The 18,412-nt window shown below is 41.1% G+C and overlaps 1 protein-coding gene across 1 annotated transcript in view; it reads left to right on the forward strand.

The window, feature by feature from the left end:
- Positions 1-18,412, forward strand: part of cdh13 (cadherin 13, H-cadherin (heart)) — a 768,401-nt gene that overhangs the window by 509,627 nt on the left and 240,362 nt on the right. Inside the window, exon 7 of the mRNA XM_067998100.1 lies at positions 10,394-10,572. Coding sequence (XP_067854201.1) covers positions 10,394-10,572 — 179 coding nt within the window. The remainder of the gene's footprint in view (positions 1-10,393; positions 10,573-18,412) is intronic.

Genomic DNA, 18,412 nt, shown 5'->3' on the forward strand with positions numbered 1-18,412 from the left:
ACACCCCACAACCTAGATAAGCTCTCTTATATTTGGAGCTCCAATTGATACACACCACCTAAATAAAATTAACACTAATTGATATAAATCACATGGATACAATTAACAGATTACTTTCTCTCTTTAAATTAAAAAAAAACTTTATATACACACACAATACAAACAAAAATTTTAAAAATCAAAATCTTCCATACTCTGTACAAATTATACTATTCAATGTATTACATTGTGAGGCGACCCTTCTCCATGATCCCTAATAATTTCTTCGTACGTGTATTTCTTTTATTAAAACAATCAGACAGTTGATGGCTCAAATCCACCCATTTAATTTTAGGGATTTCCTTTCTCTCCAGCATTTGATTCAAGCCAGCAAGGTCAATCCGTAATCTTTTCTCACTCACATTTTTCATAGAGTGTACATTATCCCACAATGAACGATTGTCTACATAACATTCAATGGGTATACTATCTTCAGTACTCCCATTGTACAGGATGTCACTCAAAATATTTGCCAAATAGAATCCCATATCCACTGTGTCGACAAGAGCCAGTGTTCAGCAGCCAGAGTACTTTTAAGAACCCTTTTTATTTTCTTAGCTTCCCAAGCTAAAGGACAACATTTCCCAATCTGACCCATAAGAAACACTATGAAACCAGCTGCACTAGAATCCCCATCAGGAAGATTAGCACGTGAAGCATCGCTCAAGATAACTAGCTTCATTTTCTTTGGGTCTCCTAAGGATGGGAGCTTAAGTACGCATTATCTATTTAATTTTGGTAATGTTTTATTTGCCCTTAAAACATTCTCTACTATGGGGTGTTTTATTGAAGTACTTGACTCCAACACATCAAAACTAGCACCTGATCTAGTCTGAGAGCACAACCAGTTCAACCGACCAATCAAGCTTTGTAATTGCTCTGTCTCTTCTTTAGATATAACATCATCTTTCTGTGATGACCTAGCACAATTTACTGGGTTGGGAGTAACACTCTCTAGGACTGTTAATTTAAAGTTATACCAGACCCACTCTGCTTAATAGCTAAACCAATATATTTAAAAGCCCCACAACATAGGAACATGAGTAGGCCATTTAGCCCCTCGTGCCTGCTCCGCCATTTGATAAGATCATGGCTGATCTGTGATCTAACTCCATATACCTGCCTTTGGCCCACATCCCTTAATACCTTTGGTTGCCAAAAAGCTATCTATCTCATTTAAATTTAGCAATTGAGCTAGTATCAATTGCCGTTTGCGGAAGAGAATTCCAAACTTCTACAACCGTTTGTGTGTAGGGTCGCCTGACTCCCAATTTTACATTATACTCTATTCTTATTAATGACGAATTTCTCAAATTCTGCAGTAACAACCCATAAGGAAGCATCAACATGTATCAAGAAGATACCTGAAAGCTTTCCATTATGGTACCAATGACATTGCGGGATCTGATTTTAGTTGAAAACAACCTATTTTCAGCAAAACAGATCTCACCGAAAAATACCACACCCTGGAAGTATCATTCAGGCCATAGACGCATTTGTTTAGCTTCCCTAGTTTTCCATCTGCATTTGCTGCCTTTTCAGGCGGTTTCAGAAGCACTTCCCTCTGAAAATTATCGCCCTGCAAAAATGCAGCTTTTATGTCAATTGACCTACACTCGCATGAATATGTTGTCAAAAGAGCCAAGAAGATTTTTAAGATTACTTTTCCAGCAGTGGGAGAAGTCACTCGAACATCTATATCACCCTGTTTCTCTTCAAAACCCTTAGCTACCAACCTCGCTTTAGCCTTATAAATCCCATCTGCAAGGACTTTTTCAGTACAAATCCATCTATGCGACAAAGCTGATTGACCCTTATCTGTTACCTCAGAATAAACTCCAAATTATTTCCAACTATCTAACTCCCTTTGTTTTGCCTGTCTTACTCATTTATCCTCAAGTTTATTGGCAGCCACCAAATCTTCACGATCATGAAGACTTCTGTTTCTCGTTCTGTTACGTGCCTGTTCTGTAGCCTTTGTTTCATTGACCTAGTTCAAGCTACATCTGCTATTTCCACTTCTATGCCTGTAGGGACTACTACTGCGAGATCTCTCTCTTTCATCTCTAGTTCATGATTGTTTTCTGACATGAGATTCATTCCCAGACACTCTCTCACTACTTGTACTCTGCTTTCGTACTCTCCACTCTTTTGCTCCATTCTGCCAGTCCATGGACCTCAGTACATGACCACCATCCTAATATTCAACCAAAATTTAAACTTACCAGTAGCTTTGCCTGCACGTCCCAAAATTGTTGCATCCCTCCATTCATTAGTTCCCTCTGGAACATATGATACCTGTGTACTCACTTTGGGCAATTTTTCTTTGGATGTGATAGCTCTGTCATGTATTCCTTGATCACTGACATTACCACTGTCCAGCCCTTGATCTACCTCAGTCTGTGCTTCAGGCACCTCATCAAAAGAATTATGAACTCTGAAATCATGAAATCATGAATTGAACTCTGTCTCAGATGGTCTAATATGATGCCTCAGTGCTCTATGAATTTTCTCTGATACCTCAGCCTTGTTAAAAGCCTGTCTCCCTGCATGCATAGCATTTAAATGCTCTGAAAAAATGGCACTAATTGTACTACCTTCTAGAGCAGGAGGATTATCATGAAGAACAGAAGGTAATTTGGGATTGTGCCCATAAACTAGTTGGTAAGGACTGTATCTTCCAACCATCTGTAGAGAATTCTTTGCATGAACTGCCTATGCTAGGACAGTTGACAATTTCCACTCTGTGCGATCAACCAAAATTTTAAGCACCGTGCTCTCAATCACAGCGTGAATCCTTTCACAAAGACCATTGCTAAAAGGGCTCTCAGCTGCTGTATTAATTACAATTGTATTCATTTTCTCACACATGTCTCTGAACCTTGCATTAACAAATTTACCTCCATTCTCAGTCAAAAACTTTGCTGGTATCCCAAGTCCAGTCCCTATCCATTTTTCCATAATTTTATCTAGAATAACCATCTTCTCCTTACTATATAATAGTGTAGAAATACTAAATCTCATAGCCAGGTCAATAAAATGTAAGATGAAAACATTTCTGTCTTTGTCCCATACCTTTAGATCCATAGCAACTACCTCGTTAAAGTCACGTGCTAATGGAACACTTTTTTATAGGACGTGGGAGCATCTGTCTACACTTCTTACAGGTTTCACAGTTCTCACTAATCTCTTCTATGAGCCTTGTATATTCCTTATCAACTACACCTGCATCTTTAAACGTTGACAAGTAGGGTGGGCAAATTGTCTATTTAACTTTAAGACAATTTGTTTTTTTTCTCTCATTCTTATCGCCTGATGCCATTAATACTTGCCTAACCTGCTGATGAGAAACATCATGTTTTATTAAAGGGATACAATAATGCCCTGACTGGGTAAAATGCAAATCAGCCGATTTCCCAAAAATGATTGCTTCATGGTGTTCCATGTCAAGTTTCATTTTTGCCTTTTTCATGGAAGGTTTACCCAAAAGCATAAATACCTCACTTGAGACTACATCCTCACTTATAAAATGGCTTACTCCAGCTATCTTACATGGAATTACCACTCTCTTGACTGACATCAAGGTGTTGTCACCTCCAAACCTAAAACATCTAGAACTTTTATATTCCTTAACCTTGCATCGATCCTCACTACTTAGTGAATCAAGATAACATTTTAACCAATCTACCCCGCATAGAGTTGAAGTACATGTACTATCTAACACTGCACAATTAAAGGAATCTACGACTAATACATTCATCACAGGATTAAAACTCCTTGTGACCAGTATAATCTGTTCATATTCATTATTATCTTCATCCTCAGAACTCTTTTCTCCATGCGTCTTCAGTCTGGGCATTCGCCTCAATGATACTTAGGGTCACATCTAAAGCATCTACTGATTTCCCTTGGGCATTCCTGGGATTCATTCGCCCATTATTACTGTCCCAATTTTGTCTTCTGTTGATATAACTGAATTTGCGGTACCTGCTTTTATCACCACTCTGCCTGTCTCTAATCATTCCGTCATATCGACACCTACATCCGGCCTCTTGAAAATTTTGAAACCTGGACTGGCGCCTGCGTTTGGTATCTAGAACATTTCGAAACCTGGTACCCATCAAATCTTCCATTCTTTGTGTCACAGTAGAAGACCCCATTTATTCCATGAAGGCTGAAGGGAATTACTGTTTTCGCAGGAATTTCTTCAAGGCAGCAGACATTTGATCCAACAGAGTCTCCTTTTCCAAGAACTAGAAACCAGTTAGGATGAGTTGCCTGTCCACATGAGACACCTAAGCATAATCTAGTAATTTAAACATTAGTACTGATCCAGGGATTCCCAATTGGAACATTATCAATCTTTTGTACAATTTGTTAAAGTCCATGATATACTCTTCCATTGAATGACCGTCCGTTTTCCAAAATCTATTAAATGCTGACCAGGCCTCATAGGCATTTAACAGGTTATCTTTCTTGTCGATTTCATCCAGAAATTCTATTAGAAAGGTAAAACCTTCATCATTATCCAAAAGATCTGCCTCCATCTCAGAAAATACCTTACTTCTGATTTTACTTCATTCAAGAAGCGACAACATCCAAGGCCATGCCTTGTTTTCTCTTTGGCAGAGTAGTAACCTGTGTCCACGTGTCAGCCTCAATCTTCCACCTGTCATACGGTTCAAACTCCAAGAACATCGGAGGGAAATCGTACTTTGACGATTTAAACTTGCTTTCTGCCATTGTCCACAATGGCCACTAAGCTTTCAAGTTTTGTTTTAAGTCCAAAAAAAAATCATAGTTTCTAACCTCCACCTTTAAGCAACCATTTTCTGCTACCATGTTAGAAGTTGGATAGCCCGATGGTAAAGGAATGAATACTAGAGCCTGGTCTTTAGTTGCTTCCAAGTCTTTATTCACAGAGCTCCACATTACACATCCCACATGCTAGATAAGCTCTCATATATGGATACAAGACAGCCCCAATTGATACACCCCACCTGAATACAATTAACACTAATTGATATAAATCACATGGATACAATTAACACTTCAGGAAGCAGCTTGCCTATTTACAGATCTGCCTGAAAATTGCATTAGGCTGGCCTTGTGCATTAATAGAGTGACTGAGGTGCTCCCAATTTTCAATTGCTTACCACCCTGTTTTTCAGGCGAGTAATGGACAGCAGACAGTTGAAAATTGACCCCACTGTCTCCCTTCCTCCACTGATGGACCTGTTTTTTTCATTCTCTGCATTATCAGTGTCTAAATTTAAACAATAATTCTTTGAAAAATGTACAATTTGGAACATTGTGTATTAATCACATCACAAGAATGAATTGAAGTTTTTTTTTTAAAAAACAGCAGAAATTGTTTTCAGAAAGTCAAACTGGTGAGAGCGTAGTTTTATTTACATTACAATGCAGGCAGTAAAAGGGTAGTTCCAGCTCTGTTAAAGAGAAGTTTGTATTTCAACCATCGCCCACAGCCAGTTCAACTGTTTACAATCCTGGGTTGAGCAAGTATTTGCTTTACTTAGATAAATTAACTTTTTTTAGCCTAGTAGATGCTGAGAGCACATGGAGCGACTTGAGGCAATTGTCATAAGGCCTCATTTCAAGGATGTTAAATCCTGAGATAATTGCTTCAAGGGACAAGACCTCTGTGATTTTTGCACAATGTGATCTGTATGAAGAACTGTACTTAAATAATCAACCAACATACATCAGAATATTGGGTCAAAATAAGATCATACCTCACAAATATAAAACAGTTTTTCATTTATGGAATTGTTGGTTTAATAGTTCGTGGGAAACCTGATGTTACTTTTTATTGCTTTTACAAATAATTTTTCAGCCATACTGTGTTAAACTTTAAAACCACCTGGTGAAAAATAAAATTGAACTTCAACCTTTCTGCACCTCCTAATTTGCTCACATAGTCTCCTGAAGGTGTTGACTCATGCTCCTTTTATACCTCACCCAATGGCCATTCTTCAAGTGTGAGACTAGATAATGAGTGTCAGTAAACTATTCAAACATGATGTGGAGATGCCGGTGATGGACTGGGGTTGACAAATGTAAGGAATCTTACAACACCAGGTTATAGTCCAACTGTTTTATTTGAAAAATCACAAGCTTTTGGAGGCTTTCTCCTTCGTCAGGTGAGTGTGGGATTCCATGGAAGGCTACCGCATTTATAGTCAGAGAACAACACCTGGTGATTACAGATAATCTTTCCAACTGCCCGTTGTCAATGCAATCAAAGTGTTCTGACAGAGAGATGTTACCTACAGGACCACCGAATATACAAACGGCCAGAACAAAAGACAGGGAGAGAGACAGAGAAACATCCGAAAGGAAGAGAAAGACAGAGAATGACCCGTTGTATTAAAAACAGATAACTTTTTTTCGCTGGTGGGGTTACGTGTAGCATTACATGAACCCAAGATCCCGGTTGAGGCCGTCCTCATGGGTGTGGAACTTGGCTATCAATTTCTGCTCGACGATTTTGCGTTGTCGTGTGTCTCGAAGGCCGCCTTGGAGAACGCTTACCCGAAGATCGGTGGCTGAATGTCCTTGACTGCTGAAGTGTTCCCCAACTGGGAGGGAACCCTCCTGTCTGGCGATTGTTGCGCGGTGTCTGTTCATCCGTTGTCGCAGTGTCTGCATGGTCTCGCCAATGTACCATGCTCCGGGGCATCCTTTCCTGCAACGTATGAGGTAGACAACGTTGGCCGAGTCACAGGAGTATGAACCATGAACCTGGTGGGTGGTGTCCTCTCGTGTGATGGTGGTATCCGTGTCGATGATCTGGCATGTCTTGCAGAGGTTGCCGTGGCAGGGTTGTGTGGTGTCGTGGACGTTGTTCTCTTGAAAGCTGGGTAATTTGCTGCGAACGATGGTCTGTTTGAGGTTGGGTGACTGTTTGAAGGCGAGTAGTGGAGGTGTGGGGATGGCCTTAGCGAGGTGCTCGTCATCATCGATAATATTTGAAGGCTGTGGAGAACATGGCGTAGTTTCTCCGCTCCGGGGAAGTACTGGACGACGAAGGGTACTCTGTTGGTTGCGTCCTATGTTGGTCTTCTGTGGAGGTCTATGCGATTTTTCGCTGTGGCCCATCGGAACTGTCGATCGACGAGTCAAGCGTCATATCCCGTTCTTACTAGGGCGTCTTTCAGCGTCTGTAGGTGTCCATCGCGTTCCTCCTCATCTGAGCAGATCCTGTGTATTCACAGGGCCTGTCCATAGGGGATGGCCTCTTTGACGTGGTTAGGGTGGGAGCTGGAATAGTGGAGCATCGTGAGGTTGTCCGTGGGCTTGCGGTAGAGTGAGGTGCTGAGGTGCCCGTCTTTGATGGAGATTCGTGTGTCCAAGAAATAAACCGATTCTGAGGAGTAGTCCATGGTGAGTTTGATGGTGGGATGGAACTTGTTGATGTTATCGTGTAGTCTCTTCAGTGATTCTTCGCCATGGGTCCTGCAGAGGACCTCCAATCAACACTATACACCAGATACATCGACGACATTTTCTTCCTATGGACCCATGGTGAAGAATCACTAAAGAGACTACACGATAACATTAACAAGTTCCATTCCACCATCAAGCTCACCATGGACTACTCCTCAGAATCGGTTTTTTTCTTGGACATACGAATCTCCATCAAAGACGGGCACCTCAGCACCTCACTCTACCGCAAGCCCACGGACAACCTCACGATGCTCCACTTTTCCAGCTTCCACCCTAACCACGTCAAAGAGGCCATCCCCTATGGACAGGCCCTGTGAATACACAGGATCTGCTCAGACAAGGAGGAACGCGATGGACACCTACAGACGCAGAAAGACGCCCTCGTAAGAACGGGATATGACGCTCGACTCATCGATCGACAGTTCTGACGGGTCACAGCGAAAAATCGCATAGACCTCCTCAGAAGACCAACACAGGACGCAACCAACAGAGTACCCTTCGTCGTCCAGTACTTCCCCGGAGCGGAGAAACTATGCCATGTTCTCCACAGCCTTCAAATGTCATCGATGACGACGAACACCTCGCTAAGGCCATCCCCACACCTCCACTACTCGCCTTCAAACAGCCACCCAACCTCAAACAGACCATCGTTCGCAGCAAATTACCCAGCTTTCAGGAGAACAGCGTCCATGACACCACACAACCCTGCCACAGCAACCTCTGCAAGACATGCCAGATCATCGACACGGATACCACCATCACACGAGAGGACACCACCCACCAGGTACATGGTTCATACTCCTGTGACTCGGCCAACGTTGTCTACCTCATACGTTGCAGGAAAGGATGCCCCGGAGCATGGTACATTGGCGAGACCATGCAGACACTGCGACAACGGATGAATGGACACCGCTCAACAATCGCCAGACAGGAGGGTTCCCTCCCAGTCGGGGAACACTTCAGCAGTCAAGGACATTCAGCCACCGATCTTCGGGTAAGCGTTCTCCTAGGCGGCCTTCGAGACACACGACAACGCAAAATCGTCGAGCAGAAATTGATAGCCAAGTTCCGCACCCATGAGGACAACCTCAACCGGGATCTTGGGTTCATGTCACGCTACACGTAACCCCACCAGCGAGAAAAAGTTATCTGTTTTTAATACAACGGGTCATTCTCTGTCTTTCTCTTCCTTTCGGATGTTTCTCTCTCTCTCTCTGTCTTTTGTTCTGGCTGTTTGTATATTCGGTGGTCCTGTAGGTAATATCTCTCTGTCTGAACACTTTGATTGCCTTGACAACGGGCAGTTGGAAAGATTATCTGTAATCACCAGGTGTTGTTCTCTGACTATAAATGTGGTAACCTTCCATGGAATCCCACACTCACCTGACGAAGGAGAAAGCCTCTAAAAGCTTGTGATTTTCAAATAAAACAGTTGGACTATAACCTGGTGTTGTAAGATTCCTTACATTATTCAAACATGGGCATCCCAGCTGTGCTCGATTCTGTCTTCACCCAACACACACAAACACTATCCAGCAGGGCACTAACCAGATAGCAGTCAAGCGAGGGGTCATTTCTAAAAGTATCCAACATTCCTGTCTGTTACAATAAAGACTTAGGAATGCACAGGACTGTAATAGCCATTACGGTCTATCTGGCTGGATGTTATGCATCTGAGAACTGTGATTGTATTACTGTTCTATTATGGCGAAACATAATATAAACACTGAAAAAACATGCCATAAAATGCAAAACAAAACACAGCAAATGATTATCTTTTCTTTAAAAAAATCCTTCAAGTCCAAAATTCACTCAATATTTGTTTTTGCCGTTTGCCATTACTACTGATTGAAGTGTCGTTGAGTATCATTCTCGTGGATATGAGGGAATGAAAAGCAGGCTTCTGTTGACAAACTATCAGTGAACCAGTCAGCACTCTAAGGGATATTCTGTAAATGTTGAGACATGACCTTGTGTCCTCATCAGTAGATTCCAATTGTAAAACAGTCTGAGGCATATGGAGAGCATTTTCCCAACAAGGCCACAAGAACTAGCCTTGAAAACCGACTTATTTCCATATCAAAACCTCATTATTGCCTCATTCAGAAAGCCCATAAAACCCAGGGGATGTGGGTTAGTGGTACTGTAAATTGCATCATTTATGTTACACTTTATACTGTAGAGTAGACCACAGCTAACTCCAGCCTGGAGTAAAATGGCTAATTTTTAAAGCCGTGCAAGCTACATGTTAAATGCAGTTTACCTTGAAATTGAATTCAGACCAGTACTAGGTGCCCATGGACCCAGAGTGACTCTGTAGTCCATTCATTGTATTTAAATAACAGGGGTACCATTACGGTGAAATATTATGATCACACTGGCATCAATTTATGCCTGTAAGTTTTTTTTTATGGTCTCAGTTCTTCTGCTATGCCAATGGAAGAAAATTTTCAGACTCAAGAGCGAATGGAAGTAGCGAATTGTAGATCACTTACATTGTGATTGATTGGAACACCTAGACTTTGTGTGCATCTGTCACTCATGAGCAATTGGTATAGAAGCAGGTTCATATGTTCCCAAGGGCCTCAGCTTCTCATCTTGTAACTTGTTGGAGGCACTATAGAAAAAAAAAGTAAACAGATGGTGTGTTACGATGCCACAGGCTTGAGAAGCTGGACTCAAGCTTCAACTTCTGCTGATTTTTGCGCCCAGGCTTCAGTGCTAACAATGGCATTTACTGATATCATGTCATCAAACACGGCACTGAAGCAGGGGGTGGGTAGGAAAATATCAGGAGAGCATCTATCTACATTTATCTTAACTGCTGCAGAAGGGAAAAAAATTTAAGAAGTGATATAAACTGTCGTTATAACTCTCATTCTAGGAACTACTGTAATGCGAATGACAGCTTACGACGCAGATGACTCCAATACAGATAACGCAGTTTTGCGCTACACCATCATGAAACAGACACCAGAGACGCCATCTCCAAACATGTTTTACATAGACCCAGAGAAAGGAGACATTGTCACTGTGGTGCCACCTTCAATGTTAGACCGAGAGGTGAGTGAAAGGTTTATCTTTGGTTATTGTGTTTATCTGTTCATTGTTTCACTTTTGAACTGAACTGAACTCTGTGGGATGTGTTACTGTGCAACTTAAAGAAAGATTGACTCATTTGCCTTGACCATCCTCAAATAAGCTTTTGTGACATAAAGAAAGTTTTTGATGAAAGCTATGTAGCAAACGGCAACAAAGCACATTCCCACAGGACACTGCAAAATCAGAAAACCATAATCTTTAGTAAAGCTGCTTACATTCGACCACTGTTTTTGAAATATAGAATCAAGGAATTGTGCAAGGTGAAAAAAAGTTTAAAAGCAACATTAATTCAGCAAAATGTACAATTACTCGGATCTCTAGAAAAACCTCTCATTTGTTTTTTTTTGTAATTTTGATCTGTTTGCTTGTTTTACTGCCCTCCTTCAGCCAGGAGGATAGTATGGTGCGGGAAGTTGACTTCTGCATGATGTTGCTTCCGATCAGTCGACAGAATGCACATTATTAGAATGGACTAAGTCTCGCTGCCAAATTTTTTCTCCTGTGAGATGCAGCATTGCACCTTTGCAAACTGACCAAGCATTGGTGTAAGGCTCGAGTAGAAGATTACCAAGTTCAAATATCAGACATGGCTATGGATTCTAGGGCTCCGCACCTTTGCTTTCATTTCCATCCCCCTCTGGAGCCATTGTCTCAGGCTGAACCAGACTATTCACACCCTCAGTATCCTATTCGATCGTGAGCTGAGTTTCTGACCCCATGTCTTCTCTATCACAAAGATCGCCTACTTTCCTCTCTGTAACATCGCCCGCCTCCTGCCCTACCTCATCCCATCTGCTGCTGAAACCCTTATCCATGCCTTTTTCACCTTCAATACTCTCTTGGCCAGCCTCTCATTCTCCACCCTCTGCAAACTTCAGCTTATCCAGAGGGTGGTGGGGGCCTGGAACTCACTGCCTGAAAGGATGTTAGAGGCAGAAGCCCTCATCACATTTCAAAGTACTTGGATATGCACTTGAAGTGTCATAGCCGACAAGACTACAGACCAAGGGCTGGAAAGTGGGATTAGGCTGGATGGCTCTTTTTCGGCTGGTACAGATACGATGGGTCGAATGGCCTCCTTCTGTGCCATAAATTTCTCTGATTCTATGAAAACTTTGTTGCCCATATCCTACTTTGTACCAAGTCCTGCTCACCAACCATCCCTGTAACCTCCTCCAGCCCTGCAATAATCCTGAACTCTCTGTTCCTATGACTGTCCTTTTGTGCATCCCTTCTCCCTTTGCCACCCTGTGCCTTCAGCCACCTAGGCCCTGCGCCCTGGAATTCCTTCTCTCTCCTCCTTTAAATATCCACCTTCATATTCAGCTCTTTGACCAAACTTTAGATCACCCCTCCTAATATATCCTTCTTTGGCTTGGAGTCCATTTCTTTGGTTATGCCTCTGTGAAGTGTCTTGTTTCGTTTTTCTACGTGAAAGGTGCTGTATAATTGAAAGTAGTTGTTGTTGTGGTCTACCACTTGAGACCCTTTTTGCTCATTGTTTTTGTCAATGGTTCCTCTTAAAACTAATCTCTGATATTAAAAAGAAACAGTCCAAATTTTGGCATATTACACAAAATAAAACATTCCAACAAATCAAAAGGCATTTATTTAGTGCTCTATCCACTTGCTATAATACTGTCTAATATATCACAGCCCCTGATACCATGTCGATTGGTTTTATCTCCCTTACTAGCAGAGGAATCATATTAAAACCCTTTCAAAATGAATGTTTTATATGGTCCTTAGAGGCTATCTTAAAGATGAGACCTAGCGTTATACTAACCATTTTGTATGCAAAGGCGATTTGTGCTCCAACATTTAAAAGGTAACAAATAAGCTTTCAGGTGCTGGAGGAATTCTGCAACAAGGTATATTGTGCATAAAATCTCAAAATAGTAATGAAGTCACAAGAGTATTGTAAACATTGAAATAATCTAAATAATTGTCAAGACATAGCCAGTTTATTTTGAGGAAAAATGTACTGATTCATTAATTCAGCTTCAGTACGATGCAAGCTTTACAAGATATGCATTTCATAGATGTCAAATATTTGTATCAGTATGGTTCTTATTTCAGTAATCCAGATCATACTGACTAACAGTAAATGGGGCATCAGCTGTACATACTACTTTTATAATATAAAATAATTATAAATTGTTGATCATATGTGCTTTATATCTGTATTTATGTGTGAGCATAATCCTTGCATAATAGATAGGGTGTGGTACTGGGATCACAAAATATTTGTCAGAATGAGTGAACTGTGAAATTAATTAAGCCAACATACCAAGCAGGGGACAGGAATCTTTCAATGTATTGAAGTTTAATGATTTCTCCATGGTTGACAGTAAGAACCCATATTATATTTTATATTGAGCTGATACAGTTCGTCATAGTTAGATCATGGCTTACTCAACCATAACCTTTGTTTTTCTTTATGTAGTACACAAGGGTTATCACTCTAACTGAGTCCCATTCTTAGTACATAGGAACAGGAGTAGGCCATTTAGCTCCTCGAACCTGTTCCTCCATTCAGTGAGATCATGGCTGATCTGTGAACTAACTCCATATACCTGGCATAGCCCCATATCCCTTAATACCTTTGGTTAACAAATTCTATCAATCTCAGATTTAAAATTAACAATTGAGCTAGCATCAATTGCTGTTTGCGGAAGAGTGTTCCAAACTTGCACCACCCTTTGCAAAGATATAAAGTTGTCCAATTTGGAATGCTCCAGATTTAGATTAATTAAGGATGGGAAGTGTTAGTGTGTAAAGGGGCACAGTTCCATTTGCATGCATGTCACAATTCTATGTATCCAGACATTGCACAGTGGTATGCACAAAGAGAAACTTACTCTTGCTGTATACAATACCTGGAATATTCTTCTCCCATTATCTATAAATCCACCAAAAAACATTGGGCCAGATTTTCCTGTTAATGGGGTATTACAAGATAATTGGGTGGGGAGGAGCACACTTCCAGAATGGAGCCTGCCTGATTTTCCATCGATTTAAATAAAGACAGAAAATTGGACTCTGTTAGGAACGTACAGTTCTCCCCACCTAATTTTCCTGTATTTGCTGTGCCCAAACAATCCAATACACCCAGGTGCAGGAACGGAAAAATCTGCTTCAACCTCTCCAATTTATTGTGAATCCAGCTGAGACCTTTTGCTCTGGGATTAATCAGCTCTTGTTGGCTAAATTTTCCTTGCTAATGACTATATTGTTTTTTGTCACTGTCACAAGTGATGGTTTGGAAATGGTTAGAGGCTACAGATGAACAGAATCCTGCAGTTTTAATCCACTAACACTGGTAATATTTTAAAGCCCAACCCTGACAGGATGTAAGGAGATGGTACTCTGTTTAAAATAGTTTTTTTTTTTAAGTACATCTAGCATACTTTTCCTGTCCATCACAATTTTGTGTCCCACTTCAAGTGTCACACACAATTTTCTGTGTTGTTCAAATTTCAAAGAAAAGTATAACAAAACAAAAGAATTCTCCAAGAGTTACAGCCCTGTTCAAAAAGGGGAGAGGGACAAACCCGGCAATTACAGGCCAGTCAGCCTAATGTTCGGTAGCGGGGAAACTTTTAGAGACAATAATCGGGACAAAATTAATAGGCACTTGGAAAAGTATGAGCTAATAACTGAAAGTCAGCATGGATTTTTTAAAAAAGAAAAATCATATTTGATTAACTTGATTGAGTTCTTTGATGAAGTAAAAGAGAGGTTTGATGAAGGTAGTGCTGTTGATGTGTGTATGGACTTTCAAAAAGCATTTGATAAAGTACCACATAATAGACTTGTTAGCAAAATTAAAGCCCATGGGATTAAAGGGACAGTGGCAGGATGAATAGAAAATTGGCTAAGGGACAGAAAGCAGAGAGTAGTGGTGAACGGTTGTTCTTTAGACTGGAGGGAAGTATACAGTGATGTTACCTGGGGGTCGGCATTAGGGCCATTACACTTTTTGATATACATTAATGATCTGGACTTGGGTATAGAGGATATAATTTCAAAGTTTGCAGATGACACAAAGCTCAGGAATGTAGTAAACAATGTGGACGATAATAACAGACTTCAGGAGGACATAGGTAGATTGGTAAAATGGGCAGACACATGGCAGATGAAATTTAACGTAGAGCTAAGTGTGATGTAATGCATTTTGGTAGGAAGAATGAGGAGAGGCAATATAAACTAAATGGTACAATTTTAAAGGGGGTACAGCAACAGAGAGACCTGGGGGTGTATGTCCACAAATCTTTGAAGGTGGCAGGACAAGTTGAGAAGGCTGTTTAAAAAAGCATTTGGGATCCTTGGCTTTATTAATAGAGGCATAGAGTATAAAAGTAAGGAAGTTATGCTAAACCTTTATAAAATGCTGGTTAGGTCTCAGTTGGAGTATTGTGTTCAATTGTGGGCACCGCACTTTAGGAATGATGTCCAGGCCTTCGAGAGGGTGCAGAAGAGATTTACCAGAATGGTACCAGGGATGAGGGACTTCAGTTATGTGAAGAGATCTAATCCTCTCCACCTCTCTACCTCTCTCGTCTCGTTTAAGACGCTACTTAAAATCTACCACTTTGAACAAGCTTTTGGTTACCTGTCCTAATATGTGGCTCGGTGTCAAATTTTGTTCAATAACACTCCTGTGAAGCACTTTGGGATGTTTTACTATGTTTAAGGCGCTATATAAATGCAAGTTTTTGTTGTTAGAGCAGAGAAGGTTAAGAGATTTGATGGAGGTGTTCAAAATCATGAACGGTTTTGTTAGAGTAAATAAGGCGAAACTGTTTCCAGTGGCAGAAGGGTCGGTAGCCAGAGGACACAGATTTAAAGTGATTGACAAAAGAGACAGAGGTCAGAAAGAAGAAGGAGGCATATGACATGCATAGGCACTTGGGATCAAGTGGATCCCTTGAAGAGTATAGAGATTGCCGGAGTAGAGTTAAGAGAGAAATCAGGAGGGCAAAAAGGGGACATGAGATTGCTTTGGCAGATAAGGCAAAGGTGAATCCAAAGAGCTTCTACAAATACATAAAGGGCAAAAGAGTAACTAGGGAGAGAGTAGGGCCACTTAAGGATCAACAAGGTCATCTATGTGCAGAACCACAAGAGATGGGTGAGATCCTAAATGACTATTTCGCATCGGTATTTACGATTGAGAAAGGCATGGATGTTAGGGAACTTGGGGAAATAAATAGTGATGTCTTGAGGAGTGTACATATTACAGAGAGGGAGGTGCTGGAAGTCTTAACGCGCATCAAGGTAGATAAGTCTCCGGGGCCTGATGAAATGTATCCCAGGACGTTATGGGAGGTTAGGGAGGAAATTGCGGGTCCCCTAGCAGAGATATTTGAATCATCGACAGCTGCAGGTGAGGTGCCTGAAGATTGGAGGGTAGCAAATGTTGTGCCTTTGTTTAAGAAGGGCGGCAGGGAAAAGCCTGGGAACTACAGACCGGTGAGCCTGACATCTGTAGTGGGTAAGTTGTTAGAGGGTATTCTGAGAGACAGGATCTACGGGCATTTGGAGAGGCAGGGACTGATTAGGAACAGTCAGCATGGTTTTGTGAGAGGAAAATCATGTCTCACAAATTTGATTGAGTTTTTTGAAGGGGTAACCAAGAAGATAGATGAGGGCTGTGCAGTAGACGTGGTCTACATGGACTTTAGCAAAGCCTTTGATAAGGTACAGCATGGTAGGTTGTTACATAAGGTTAGATCTCATGGGATCCAAGGTGAGGTAGCCAATTGGATACAAAATTGGATTGACGGCAGAAGACAGAGGGTGGTTGTAGAGGGTTGTTTTTCAAACTGGAGGCCTGTGACCAGCGGTGTGCCTCAGGGATCGGTGCTGGGTCCGCTGTTATTTGTTATTTATATTAATGATTTGGATGAGAATTTAGGAGGCATGGTTAGTAAGTTTGCAGATGACACCAAGATTGGTGGCGTTGTGGACAGTGAAGAAGGTTATCTAGGATTGCAACGGGATCTTGATAAATTGGGCCAGTGGGCCGATGAATGGCAGATGGAGTTTAATTTAGATAAATGTGAGGTGATGCATTTTGGTGGATCAAATCGGGCCAGGACCTACTCTGTTAATGGTAGGGCGTTGGGGAGAGTTATAGAACAAAGAGATCTGGAAGTACAGGTTCATAGCTCCTTGAAAGTGGAGTCACAGGTGGATAGGGTAGTGAAGAAGGCATTCAGCATGCTTGGTTTCATTGGTCAGAACATTGAATACAGGAGTTGGGATGTCTTGTTGAAGTTGTACAAGACATTAGTTAGGCCACACTTGGAATACTGTGTACAGTTCTGGTCACCCTATTATAGAAAGGATATTATTAAACTAGAAAGAGTGCAGAAAAGATTTACTAGGATGCTACCGGGATTTGATGGTTTGACTTATAGGGAGAGGTTGGATGGACTGAGACTTTTTTCCCTGGAGAGTAGGAGGTTTCGGGGTGATCTTATAGAAGTCTATAAAATAATGAGGGGCATAGATAAGGTAGATAGTCAAAATCTTTTCCCAAAGGTAGGTGAGTCTATAACGAGGGGGCATAGATTTAAAGTGAGAGGGGAGAGATACAAAAGGGTCCAGAGGGGCAATTTTTTCACTCAAAGGGTGGTGAGTGGAACGAGCTGCCAGAGGCAGTAGTAGAGGCGGGTACAATTTTGTCTTTTAAAAAGCATTTGGACAGTTACATGGGTAAGATGGGTATAGAGGGATATGGGCCAAGTGCAGGCAATTGGGACTAGCTTAGTGGTATAAACTGGGCGACATGGACATGTTGGGCCGAAGGGCCTGTTTCCATGTTGTAAACTTCTATGAACTTCTATGATTCTCGGTGACATGAGGAAACAATTTTTTAACGCAGAGGGTTGTTATTATCTGGAATGCACTGCCTGAAAGAATGGCGGAAGCAGATTAAAAAATAACTTTCAAAAGAGAATTGGATAAATACTTGAAGGGAAAAAATGTACAGGGGAGTGAGACCAATTGGATAGCTCTTTCAAAAAGCCAGCACAGGCATGATGGGCCTGCTGCACTATAACATACTGTGCTATTAAGAAGGCTAAATACCAGAACCAGAATGTCTGCAGTTTCTTAATTGACAACTGAATGAACTCAACCAGTGTTTACTAGCAACTAGACTTCTGGGTTTTTAAGGGACATACACTTACATTTTGTATGGTATAATGTTTTCTGACCTAATAAAACAGATCATCCTCCATGAGCAGCACCATGGAAGATCTGCTTATAAATTGTACATCTAAATATGTAGAATCGGCTCTAAAAATGTCATTCCAGACATCATACTCTAGATGTAACACTTTGTAAGAGATACAAGTCAATCTTAAAATTTTGGGTGCTTCTCAGGAGCAATCATGAAATTAGCAAGCGTATTCTAATCTGCAAAGTTCCCTGTTTAGACAGCGATTAAGGTGTGAGTGATATGAAGCTGTGTTTACCTACAGCAGCAGACTTTCTGACCTTAAAGGAACAATCCAGTTTAAATATAGCTCCATTTTAGCAGCGTAACAATGTAGTATAATACTATAACTGTTAACAGCATATTATCTGATTTACCATTAGTAACTCCATGGGAGGCTCTCTAGTAAAATATAAATGGTCTGTGTATGTACCTCACTGTGAGGAAGCAATATAAATAGGCCTGATCAACAGCATACAACATTGTGATTCTGAGTAGAGAACCCAGATTAAAACACACTGTATTGCTGTACACACAGCAGTTAAGCAGATCTATGCTACCACCAATGAATAC

The sequence above is a fragment of the Heptranchias perlo genome, chromosome 16 (assembly GCF_035084215.1).
Source record: "Heptranchias perlo isolate sHepPer1 chromosome 16, sHepPer1.hap1, whole genome shotgun sequence".
In the NCBI taxonomy this organism is placed as follows: Eukaryota; Metazoa; Chordata; class Chondrichthyes; order Hexanchiformes; family Hexanchidae; genus Heptranchias; species Heptranchias perlo.